The sequence below is a fragment of the Kazachstania africana genome, chromosome 4, assembly GCF_000304475.1.
Source record: "Kazachstania africana CBS 2517 chromosome 4, complete genome".
Taxonomy (NCBI): Eukaryota; Fungi; Ascomycota; class Saccharomycetes; order Saccharomycetales; family Saccharomycetaceae; genus Kazachstania; species Kazachstania africana.
The window spans coordinates 587,912-600,938 of NC_018943.1; the positions used below are offsets into that span (position 1 = coordinate 587,912).

Here is a 13,027-nt window from a genome sequence, read left to right on the forward strand (position 1 = left end):
CGTATAGCTTTTTCTTTTATAAAATACAATGAAATTGTTCATCACCAGTCATCCTCTTCTTCATCTTCGGGCTCTTCATCACTTTCCACTCTCATTTTATTTGCTCTAGCGGCTAAAGCAGATGCTAAACCATCAGAGAAACTTGGTTGAGCCATGGCAGGTTGAGCAACCGTCTCTTGGGTTGTTGTGGTTTGAGTCGTGGTTGTTTGCTGTTGAACTGGTTGTTCTGTTTGCATAGGTGGGGCTGGTGGCACGACACTTGCTCCCTTGTACTCAGCAATATAAGCTGTTGGTACCCAACCCTCTTTAGATCCATCCAATAGCTTTCCTAAAGACCAGCCACTTGGTTCTTGTCTACTAACGGTTATGACATCGCCCTTTTTCAATGGTAATTCAGATGGTGCACCTGATCCAGGGAAGTCATATGCCGCTTCATATTTAGGCTCAGAAGATTGCATTGGCGGTGGCGGTGGAGGCGGTGGAGGATGTGAAGCAGTAGAAGGTTGTTGTTGTTGTTGTCTTGCTTGTGCCTGTGGCTTCTGTTGAGTTTTCGCGAGTGTTGGCTTTGGAGCTGACCTTGACTGTTGAATGGCAGTATTTGGTTTCGGGTTTGGCGCACTTGGAGCAGGCTTCGAATCACCATTAGGACGATATGCCGCTTGAGCTGCTGTAGCTGCCAATGCACGACCTTGGGCTCCTGGAGGAGGTGGAGCAGGCTTCTTACCTGTATTCCGCGAAACAGGAGCAGATGGTCTAGCAACATTAGCAGAAGGGCTAGGTTTTTGTCTGTTATTAATAGAGGCAACTGGAACCCTGTTCATGGTAGTAGTAGTACTTGTTGTTGTTGTCGCAGAAGATGTGTAACTATAGTTAGAGGAAGATGGTTTATTTCTTGGCTTCTTCTTTTGTTTCGAATTACCTGGATGACCACGACGTACAAAAATAGTACTAGATTTGTAGATGTCACCGTATTTTGGAGCAGACTCACTAATCGAACTCTTAACCGGATGCAATTTACCTGGCTTCTTTTGATAGTCAAGTGTCGCACCGATCTTGATCTGAATATTATTATTCAGCTTTTTCAAATGTGTAATTAATTCTGTCTTGAAATATGTATTTATTAGTGGATCTGGCTGGGCAGAGTTACTTAATACAATACCGATCCAATCATCTTGCAAATTTGTCAAACTTAAACTTCTGATACTGTTTACATTGATGGCATACTCTTGGACATACTTCATCGCATTTTGTACCATTGTCTGACCCACAATATAAAAGGTTGTAGGTGTTAATATGAAAACTTTTTTCAACCTTTGAGCAGATCTACCAAATTTAGAATGTAACGATTCACCTTGTATAGAAAATACCACAACTTCTTTAATCCCAACCTGCCTCTTAATGTACGAACCTCTACTCTTTGATTCATTACAGGATAAATAATCACCCATAAAAGCCCTGTAACCAAGCAGAGACATTGATCTCCTTTCTTTATTTCCGCCCAATAATTTCGTACCATAATCACGCAGTTTTTCATATTTGTTGCCTTCTTTTCTTTCACGGATGGTACGTTGTATTCTAATTGCAGAATCAATTCTTCTCTGCAAAAATCTTCTCCAAGCACGTTGAATCCTGGCGGCCATATTGTGCCAATATCTATCTCTCATATGTTCCAGTGCAAATAATGTCTCAGGAGTCTTGATGAATACACTCGTAACACCTAGTTGGTATTCCTTTTCTGGGACTGACGCATCCAGCAAAATGTACTTCACTGCATCCAATGTGTCCCCTTGCCATGTATAATCACCAGCATAAGAACAATGTGGCGATAATAGGTAAAATCTTTCTACAAACTTATCATATGTTTGTCTGTATGCAAAACCAGCTCTTCTAATACGAACATTTTCTTGTAAACCAAGATATTTAATTTGATGTAAAACTTGTTGATCATCATAGTCATTAGGAGATTTGGTTTGGTTTGGTTTAATTGTTCTGATATATGATGGTTGTGCCTTCGATAGTGTTTCCACCAATTCATTAGCACTCTTGATAATCTTATCGCCTGCAGTTGGTGGTCTTCTCTTGGATTCTTTGTCGACTTCAGCTGGGAAAATAGTATTTACAAACGTGTTTTGAGTGGTGCTTAACAATTCTACTAAATCCTTTTGTAACTGATCTTTATTTTTATCGGTAATACCATTAATATCGTAGGTAACATCACCAGCATAATGCTTTATCACGAATTTTCCCTGTCTTGGTTCAAAATGAGGGTTAGTACTGAACATATTTAAACGTTGTGCAAAAGCCTGATCAGCAGCACTTGAATCTGCATGAGCTGTTGCGACGGAATCATTCATTGCTGCAAAAATACCTGGTGGTCTTCTAGCTTCAATCAAATCACAAACAACTTTATTATCGAAATATTTAATTGGGGTCCATTGAATCTTTTCTCTAGCATATTCTTCTTGTTCTGATTTCAGAGTTAACTGAATGAAGATTTGTTGTAATTTTTCGTTAACATAATTGATACAAATTTGTTCAAAAGAATTATGTTCAAAAATTTCAAAACCATAAATATCCAAGATACCAATAGATTTGTCCGCACCTGGGAACGCTTGTAATGAAACATTTACTCTATCCACAATCCAGTCAAATAAATTATTGTAAATAGCCTTGGCAAGGGCGTCTTTAACTGCCGTAGCTTGCACAATATTTAATGGGACATGATAGATAGAACCTCTTCTCATACCGTGATTAGTCTCCATGGTTCTTTCAACGATAGATTTGATCAATAATTGCGAATCTACCTGTAATAGATATGCAACAAAATCTGTAACTGAAGTGTCTCTAACTTGAGCGTTACCTTCTTCATTTTCAATGAAAGTAATATTACCTATCCATAAGATGGCAGATAACATTCTGAAAATTTCATCTTGTTCTTGTTGAGTTAAACCAATAACTTGCATGGCCTTTATAGTTTCAGCGAAATCTTTAACATCGTCCATATTTTCCACTGAGATACAGCCAGAAGCTGATGTATAAATATATTGGTCAGGTTGCTGAACACCAAACATTTGTCTATAATTTTCTGAAGCACCTTTGGTAAATTGATAAAAAATGTGGAAGTTTCTTTCGTTTTTAATCTGACCAACGACTCTTTGCTTCTCTAATAAATAATTGGTAATGTTACCGGCGCATGGTTCAAATTGTGAGTTGAATTTAATTTCAAGATATTTACCATGTCTTGAAGAATTATTGTTTCTTAATGTCTTTGCACAACCGAACGATTCTAATAATGGATTTGTAGCAAGAACCATATCTTTGATTTTAGCAATAGAATCTGAATGTGTAGTTGATGCGGCGGCAATATATTGCATAATTCTCTTAGCAGCTTCAGTTTTACCAGCACCTGATTCACCAGAGATAATAACACATTGATTTTCATTGTAAGATTTCAAATTATAATACATGGCTTCAGCAATTGCGAAAACATGAGGTGGGACTTCCAGTCTGTTTTTTCCCTTATAATGTTCGAGTGTAGCATCTGTGTATATACCTAAATCACGGAAAGGATTGACACTGATTAAGACATGACCAATATATGTATAGATAGTACCATTTTGGAATCTTTTTTTCAAATTTTCATTGATGGCTTGATCTGAAATTTTTGATAATAAAGTCAAATCAGAAACACCAACTTCTTTCTTCTTCGAAGAATCAAAAGTGGCCTTCTTAATATTTGCAGCTCTCTTTTGTGGTGCTTGAGCCGTTTTGGAACGGGCACCTCTTTTGATGAGTGCCATCTTTAGGGGGGGTTTGTTACTATATAGTTCAAACTTTTATCACCTATTTAAATATTGACACTAGAAATTGAAATTTGAAATTTCAATTTCATTTCCTCTTTACCTCCTTTTCATGGACAAGTTTATCCGAAGTGATCGCTAAGGTGCATAAAAAGAAATTATCACATGGAACGGTACGTACAAGTGTTGAAACGGATATGATGAATCTGGCTTAGATGAGTGACGTGGAATGGTTTCGAAATAGTTTATATATACAGTCTATGCTATTGTATATATCTGATTTGAAAAGCGGGATTGTCTCTTTTTTTTAGTTGATTAATGGGTTCTTATTAACGCTTACTTTTACCACTACACAGACAGTTTTACCAGTGTTTAAATTTTTAACATCAGGATGTTTTAAATTACGTAGTATACTTTGGATAACACCAGCATGACACGTAATTGAAACGAATTTATCATCGATAGTCAATTGATTGAATATTTGCGATAAGCCGTCATGGAGACGTTCATCCATTTCTTGTATAGTTTCTCTATGATCAGGTTTATAAAGTTGATCTTCTTCTGGATAACCCATTTCATAGTTCCACTGGACCATGGTGCCTGAATTAGTTTTAAAATCTTGATATTCACCAACGGCATCAGAATGGGGTACCCTCAAATCACAGGGGTGTTCACCCAAAGTTTCTCTTATATTTTCAATGACTTTAACGTTAATATTGTCGTTATTCATATTTTCTCTCTCAAATACTTGATTCCACGATTCCAAGAAAGTTTCTAGACACCTTCTCATGGGACTAGAAAAGAAAGCTTGAGGTAAGATACCAATATCTTCAATTAAAGGTGCCAAGAAATCAGAACCAGTTTGAGTGACTTGCTTTTTACCAACCGGCGTTAATTTTGAATCGAGCCACATACCATGTTCGTCACCATTCAAGAATGACCAGTACCTATCCCATTCCTTCTGACCGTATCTTTCAATGGCAGCATTATGATAACCCTGGCCATGTCTTGCCAATACAAGTAATTTATAATGAGTTCTGTCGGTGTCACTTGGCAATGAATTGTACAATTGTTTCCATGAATCCTGATTAACCAATTTGTTATGATCTATTTTACTTGAGTCGACCTCTTTAGTGTTGCGATCGGGGAATGCAGCGAAGTACCCCGGTAACGCTTCGAATATCATAGTGGGATCGAGGAAAAGTTGTGGATATGATTATGTATAGCGGCTCTTAGGTAATCGTAATGTGTATCTAAATTTAAGGAACATAATAGAGACTTAAATTTCGAGATCGAAGGCCGGACAATGACGGGTGTCATCCATCCAGTTGGAAGAATAATCCCAGCCAAAGGCCAAAAATAAAAAAGAAACCGAAATGATCACGTGGACCAAAAAAAAGTCCCAAGAAAAAATCCGTTTTTCGCTCGGTGGGAAAAATGCGGAGAGACCAAAAATGGCAAGAGAGTCTATGAATTGAGTTGCTGCCAAGAAGGGAAACGGAAACGTTACGGCTATGGAAATGGTAAATACGCAATTTAATAAAACTGTTTAAAGAAGGGTAGTGTATCTTACTTGTGTTTGAAATTCACGCAAGTTTTAGAAGGAAAACCGTAGTGTCCATCGAATTCCCCCGTCCATGGTTCTTGTTCCTGGAGCATATGGAGCACATTGGTCCGAGGTTTCTCCATGCTGACTTTACAAGGTTAAAAGATAGAAAAAACTAGCCAACACATAGAACAGAGCTTGTCTGGCTATACAATTCATAGATCTTGATCAATGTCTTTCAAGTGAGGTATCTTAACTAGTAAATGGAACCTCCTCAATGCACAAATCAAACAACGTTTGCAGAATCAGTTTCCGCAACCATTTTTTTTCCAACCACACACACTGCCTCATTAAGCGCCCAAAAGATAACCTTGTCTTCCTTCTTTCACCTCCTTGATAACTCAACTCCCCACTTCTCTTGCATGCAACAGCAACACACAGAGAGTAACTCCATGTTTCACTCTAACTCCTCGTGATTCCAACTGCTGTACTGTCCTGTTGCCCCACTAAGAAATCTTTGCACAAATGCAGCAACCCGTCAAGTTTAATCGTCTCCTTATTTTTTTTTTTGCCTTTCTCTCTGCCTCGCGCTCTCAGAATTCGCCTTTAATCAAAGAATTGTTCTCTTTGGAATTTTCCAAACCAACTTAGTAGTCAAGTAACTGAAAATTATTCAATGTGGGAAAGTCAAAATCTCTATATATCTCAAAATCATGAAGGATCCTAAAGGAGAGAAAAAAACATATATAAACTACTTAGTATTTCAGTATTCCCCTTACTAATTGCAATTGAGTTTCTTATAACGTAATTGACAAAATTAATCAACAAGAGGAAAGGCTCTAAAAGAAAAATACAGAAAAATGTCTTTCAACATTGAAACAATCCCAACAAAACCTTACCAAGATCAAAAACCTGGTACATCTGGTCTACGTAAGAAGACCGTTATCTTCAAAGATGAACCAAACTACACAGAAAATTTCATCCAAGCTATAATGGAATCCATCCCAGAAGGTTCGGATGGCGCTACTTTAGTTGTCGGTGGTGACGGTCGTTATTATAACGATGTTATCTTGGAAAAGATTGCCAAAATTGGTGCTGCTAACGGTGTCAAGAAGCTTGTCGTCGGTCAAAATGGTCTTCTTTCCACACCAGCAGCTTCTCACATCATTAGATCATATCATGAAAAAGTTACAGGTGGTATCATCTTAACCGCCTCCCATAACCCAGGTGGTCCAAAGAACGATATGGGTATCAAATACAACTTGGCTAACGGTGGTCCAGCTCCTGAATCTGTTACCGACAAAATATGGGAAAATTCTAAAAAATTAACCTCTTATAAGATTATTAAGGATTTACCAACTTTAGACACTTCTAAGATCGGTGAAAATCAAAAATATGGTCCAATCTTAATTGATGTCATCGATGTTACTAAAGCATACGTTGAATTCTTGAAGGAAATATTTGATTTCGAACTAATTAAAAAATTCATCCACACTCAAAGAAAGACTAAAAACTGGAAATTATTATTCGATGGTTTGAACGGTATTACAGGTCCATACGGTAAAGCTATTTTTGTTGATGAATTTGAACTACCTGAAAATGAAGTCTTACAAAATTATCATCCACAACCAGATTTCGGCGGTTTACATCCTGATCCAAATTTAACCTACGCAAGAAGTTTAGTAGATAGAGTCGATAAGGAAAAAATTGAGTTCGGTGCCGCTTCTGATGGTGATGGTGATAGAAATATGATCTATGGTTACGGTCCAGCTTTCGTATCTCCAGGTGATTCCGTTGCTATCATTGCCGAATATGCTTCGGAAATTCCATATTTCGCTAAACAAGGAATTTACGGTTTAGCTCGTTCCTTCCCAACTTCTGCTGCAATTGATAGAGTAGCAAAAGCACATGGTCTTGAATGTTATGAGGTCCCAACTGGTTGGAAGTTCTTCTGTGCCTTATTCGACGCCAAGAAATTATCTATCTGTGGTGAAGAATCCTTCGGTACTGGTTCAAACCATGTAAGAGAAAAGGATGGTCTCTGGGCCATCGTTGCCTGGTTAAACGTCCTTGCTATCTTCAACAAACACCATCCAGAAAGAGAGGCCTCTATTAAGACCATTCAAGATGACTTCTGGTTGAAATACGGTCGTACTTTCTTCACAAGATATGATTACGAACATGTTACCTCGGAAGACGCCAACAAAGTCGTGGATTTATTAACTGAATTCACATCAAACTCAAAAACAAAGAATGCTCCATTCCCAGGTGATGAATCCTTAACTGTCACTGACTGTGGTAACTTCTCATACACAGATCTTGATGGCTCAGTTTCTTCTAAGCAAGGTCTTTCCGTCAAATTGTCTGATGGTTCAAGATTCGTACTAAGATTATCAGGCACCGGCTCTTCTGGTGCTACCATCAGATTATACGTTGAAAAATACTCTGGTGATAAATCCACATACGGTCAAACTGCTGAAGAATATTTACAATCAAATATCAAATCTATCGTCAAATTCTTAAAATTCAAAGAATTCATTGGTACTGAAGAACCAACTGTCCGTACTTAAGAGAATAAGATGTACAATTACAATTACGCTTATACATATATACATAAATAATGTTTTTACGTGCTGAATAGATTTCAATAGATCAATCGGACGTCTTTCGGAGACAGGTCCTCCTGTTCTACAATTAATCTCCGTCCCATACCGAATATATCTGTCACATGAAAATTTAATGGGTTGCCCCTATTGAAAGAGCGACAATCAGAGGCGCATTCGACCTTCTTTTCAATATATATAAGGCAAGCATTGTGTAGGCATGTGAAACTACATGAATCTTCTTAACTCAATCATAACTGACTTCGGCTTTCACCTATATTGCTCTCTCTTTTGTGCTTTTTTTTAACATATTCCATCCATTGTAGTCTGATAGTCAGATAATTACCGGGGCAATATCAACCATTATTTTTTTTAGTTTTTTGGAGTCCTGAGCAGATTCAAAATATAAAAAGAAATTACAGCGTAGAAAATTTACACTGGTAATAAATAGTATCGACACAATCTTAGCACCATCAAACCAGTATAGTACAAGTAAGATCAAGGATGTATTCCTGGAAGAACAGGTTCAAATTCGGTAAATCGAAAGAGGAGAAGGAAAAGGACAAAGAGACAAAACATTCTGGCTTCTTTCATCACAGTTCAAGTAGTACTTCTTTATCTAATCAAGATGAACTTTCTCATGAAAAATCAAAAAGTATTACGCCCATAGATTCAAGAAAGGAAACTATAACTAATTCCGACTCTGTAATGGTGCCAACAAGATCTTCCTACGACGCTAATTCATCATCAACCTCGACCTTTGGCGCAGATCCCAATATCAACAGGAATTCCTCAAATGCTACACCAGTGCAAAACAATCAGACTTCTAGTTCAGGTATAATGACAATAAAAATATATAATGGGAGCGATTTTGTATTACCCTTCCATATTACCTCGAATGAACAGATCTTGACAAAGTTGTTAGCTTCTGGTGCAAATAGGCAAGAGGAACAAAATAACCAACCATTACCTAGTATAGATCAACTGGCATCGCAATTATCAAAGGCTAAAATAAGCGGCCAGAGCCCAAGTGGAGATGAGGTTTTAATTCCAGGTGATGTTGCCTCGAAATTTATTCCATCGACAATTAAATTACCGGGCTCTTCTAATCTCAACCCTTTACTATATTTTACCATTGAATTCGATAATACAGTTGCCACCATTGAACCAGAATATGGTACCATGGAAAAGCCAACTTTCAATAAGATATCAACTTTTGATGTTACAAGAAAATTATCGTTTTTAAAAATTGATGTCTTTGCTAGAATTCCATCAATTTTATTACCATCGAAGACGTGGCAACATGAAGTTAGCTCTTCTAACCAAGCATTGAAAGACATTTTCCATAGAATTAGCTCTAATCAAGATATTCATCTCGATTCATTTCAATTACCATTGAATTTGAAAATTGACTCTGCTGCTAATATAAGACTTTATAATCATCATTGGGTCGAATTGGAAAATAGTTTGGGAAAGATAAATTTAAGTATTGATTATAAACCAAGCAAAAATAAAGCGCTATCTATTGATGACTTTGATCTTTTGAAAGTCATTGGGAAAGGTTCATTTGGGAAAGTTATGCAAGTAAGAAAGAAGGATACCCAAAAAATATATGCTTTAAAGGCAATTAGAAAGTCATACATCGTATCTAAATCCGAAGTTACTCATACTTTAGCCGAGAGAACTGTACTCGCCAGAGTAGATTGTCCATTTATCGTCCCTTTAAAATTTTCTTTTCAATCACCAGAAAAACTGTATCTTGTTCTAGCCTGTATTAACGGTGGTGAATTATTTTATCACTTACAAAGAGAAGGTAGATTTGATCTATCTCGTTCTAGGTTCTATGCTGCTGAATTGTTATGCGCTTTGGAGACTCTACATAAATTCGATGTCATTTATCGTGATCTAAAACCTGAGAATATTCTGCTAGATTATCAAGGTCACATTGCACTATGTGATTTTGGTCTTTGTAAATTAAACATGAAGGATGATGATAAGACTGACACTTTCTGTGGTACCCCAGAATATTTAGCTCCAGAACTGTTACTGGGTCAAGGATACACAAAAGTTGTTGATTGGTGGACACTTGGCGTGCTGTTATATGAAATGCTAACTGGTCTTCCACCTTATTACGATGAAGATGTTCCAAAAATGTACAAAAAAATTTTACAGGAACCACTAAGGTTCCCTGACGGATTCGATAAAGATGCAAAAGATCTTTTGATTGGTCTCTTGAGTAGAGATCCAACAAGGAGACTTGGGCTAAATGGTGCTGACGAAATCAAGAATCATCCTTTCTTCAGCCAGTTGAACTGGAAGCGTTTACTAATGAAAGGTTACATACCACCTTACAAACCATCAGTCAGTAACGCCATGGATACAAGCAATTTCGATCAAGAATTTACTCAGGAAAAGCCTATTGATTCTGTTGTTGATGAATACTTGAGTGAAAGTGTACAGAAACAATTTGGTGGTTGGACCTATGTCGGTTCAGAACAACTGGGAAGCTCTGTCATTCAGGGGAGAAGCATCAAATGAAGCACATATATAAACGTCATTCTATATATGCTATGTATGAAAAGAAAAACAACCACCACATAACGATTCGTAAGATAGTAAGAACTCTCATAATAAATGACCGCAATGGCCAAGTTTTGATTTCATTTCTTACACCCAAACATGCTTTACCTAATAGAAATTTTTCACTTTACTTGCAAATGTAAAACGATGAGATGGGAAGAGAAAAAAAATATCTGGGATAACTTTTGAAGAATTACCAGTTTGCAGAAACCGGTTAATTCAGGAGGTTAATATAGTATTCATACGGGCATACACCTTTTTATTGCTTAAATTTAATAATATTTATCAGCTTGTTTTTTTTTCTGTTTTACAGTTCCTCTCTGTTTCTAGGTTTCCTTTTATATTGCCCATCTTAATAACTATCCAGGCTTCTAACAAATTAACGAATAAAAAGAAGAACGCATGATAGCAATCACTAATTCCAACAAACATCCTGCTCAGGACAATATAAGCTCAACGACTTCCAAGAGGCGGAAGGTAGAGTTCTCAAACGAGGTAACATTTCATGCGATGCTAAACAATGAGAAAAATGATGATGTAACTGGCGTTACAAATATAAATGACGAGGGCTTCTCTAGCGCCATGTACAAACGTTTTGTGAAGGCTGCACTAGATGATCTTGATAAAAAGGATACGACGCAACTTAATATGATTGCTAACCAACTATCGTTTCCTGTAAAGAGTCCAGAAAGGATAAATCCAGAAAATCTAAATGTCCTATTAGATATTTTGTCAAGTAATATCAATAAAATCGACTCTACTCGTGGTAACAATCTAATTCAATCCATCATCAATTTTGAAAAATGGTGGGAGTTACCATCGCCATCGCTAAATAAGTATATGTTCTTCATTAGAATCCTGTGTTCGAGTATACCCAAGTGGTGGCAAGATGTTTCGTTAAACTTAATTTCTAATATGACTTTGCCTCTTTCAAAAACTGAGTCTCATCATGAAATTTTGTCATATTTCTTAAAAATGATACCATCATCAATCAATTTTATTGATTCTTATTTAGTCAAGTTCTTCCCAAATAAAAACGATACCAAGAAGAAAATTGTTAATTATGTTTCAAACATGTTGAAGTTGATATCTTATTGTAAAGAATTAAGATTTCAAATCTGGTCCTTAATAATCGAAAGAGTTATATCTATTGATGTTGAATTACAAAATGAACTAGATGAAATGGATGATGATATTGAAGATAATTTTGAAGAAAGTGAAGATGAGGACGATGAAGATGATGAGAATGACGATGATGAGGATGATGAACTTTTAAATGATGTCGGTGGAGTAGAGAGTGATGATGAAAGTAAGTTGGATGAGGAAGATGATGAAATGGAAGGTGATGAAGAATATAACGTTGAAGCAACGCAGGGCATTAAAGAGTTGTCACTAAAGCTTGATTCAATAATGATGATAGTAAGCGATTGCATCGGTAAAGAATTGACACCAGAGAGTCTAGAGTCTGGCGAAGGTATTGGTATATTCAATACTTTGATTACTCTATTTAAAACACACATCCTACCAACCTATTATACCAGATCTATCCAATACATTATGTTTCATATTTCACAGCAACAACCGGAATTAATGGACTCTTTTCTAGTTACATTGATAGATACATCATTTTCAACAAATGAAACATCAGAAAAGAAAATCAAATCTCTACAGTACTTGGGCTCCTATATTGCCCGTGCTAAGAGACTATCAAGACAACAAATTGTATTTGTTGCTAGTTATATTACCTCCTGGCTAAATAGATATGTCATTGAGAGAGAAGAGGAAGTTGACCAACCAGGCGGCATGGAGAGATTTAAGCATTTTTACGCAGCATTTCAAGCATTATGTTATATTTTCTGTTTTAGACACAACTTCTTTAAGGATCAAGATGGTAACTGGGAAATTGAGCTGGATAAATTTTTCCAGAGGATGATTATCTCAAAATTCAATCCTCTCAAATATTGTAATGAGAATGTCATGCTGATGTTTGCAAAGATTACTCAGAAGGAGGATATTGCCTACTGTTTCAGCATAATTGAAAAAAATAATAACGAAAGGTTAAGAGGTATTATGGGTAAAGCAGATAATCCAGGCAGTGATTCCAAAAAACAACTTGCATCTGCATCGACATGGTCACTGGCTACAAGACAACAGTTTATCGATTTGCAAAGCTATTTCCCCTTTGACCCACTATTTTTAAAGAATTATAAACGCATGATGAAAGATTACTATATTGAATGGAGCGAGGCAAGTAGTGACTACGAGAGCGATGAATCAGATGAGTGACGAATCAAATGACTAATCCGTGCTTCCTTCTTTCCTTCTTTTGCATTAATATGTAGTGTTTCTATAGCATAATATACAAACAGTTTTAAAAATAATTTATTAAAATGCTTCTTGGTACCAAATTCCATCGAGTTAAGTGCTGCTGCTGTTCTTCACTATTTGCTCATTTTATAGCCTTCTGATAATCATGCAACTAATTTATTAGTGTGATG

The 13,027-nt window shown here is 36.6% G+C and overlaps 5 protein-coding genes across 5 annotated transcripts; 3 read left to right on the top strand and 2 right to left on the bottom strand.

Moving 5' to 3' along the window:
• Positions 1-41: 41 nt before the first annotated feature.
• Positions 42-3,800, bottom strand: MYO3 (myosin 3; the record flags this gene model as incomplete). Its single annotated transcript, XM_003957033.1, has 1 exon — positions 42-3,800. One exon carries the CDS (start codon positions 3,798-3,800, stop codon positions 42-44), a length of 3,759 nt encoding a protein of 1,252 aa, XP_003957082.1.
• Positions 3,801-4,107: 307 nt separating this feature from the next.
• Positions 4,108-4,986, bottom strand: PMU1 (putative phosphomutase; the record flags this gene model as incomplete). Its single annotated transcript, XM_003957034.1, has 1 exon — positions 4,108-4,986. The coding sequence occupies one exon, from the start codon at positions 4,984-4,986 to the stop codon at positions 4,108-4,110; it is 879 nt and encodes a 292-aa protein (XP_003957083.1).
• Positions 4,987-6,206: 1,220 nt separating this feature from the next.
• Positions 6,207-7,916, top strand: PGM1 (phosphoglucomutase PGM1; the record flags this gene model as incomplete). Its single annotated transcript, XM_003957035.1, has 1 exon — positions 6,207-7,916. The coding sequence occupies one exon, from the start codon at positions 6,207-6,209 to the stop codon at positions 7,914-7,916; it is 1,710 nt and encodes a 569-aa protein (XP_003957084.1).
• Positions 7,917-8,453: 537 nt separating this feature from the next.
• YPK1 (serine/threonine protein kinase YPK1) lies at positions 8,454-10,487 on the top strand (the record flags this gene model as incomplete). The annotated part of the gene is made up of 1 exon (XM_003957036.1): positions 8,454-10,487. The coding sequence occupies one exon, from the start codon at positions 8,454-8,456 to the stop codon at positions 10,485-10,487; it is 2,034 nt and encodes a 677-aa protein (XP_003957085.1).
• A 444-nt stretch (positions 10,488-10,931) lies between these two features.
• On the top strand, positions 10,932-12,815 carry RRN3 (rDNA-binding RNA polymerase I transcriptional factor; the record flags this gene model as incomplete). Its single annotated transcript, XM_003957037.1, has 1 exon — positions 10,932-12,815. The coding sequence occupies one exon, from the start codon at positions 10,932-10,934 to the stop codon at positions 12,813-12,815; it is 1,884 nt and encodes a 627-aa protein (XP_003957086.1).
• Between the last annotated feature and the right edge of the window lie 212 nt (positions 12,816-13,027).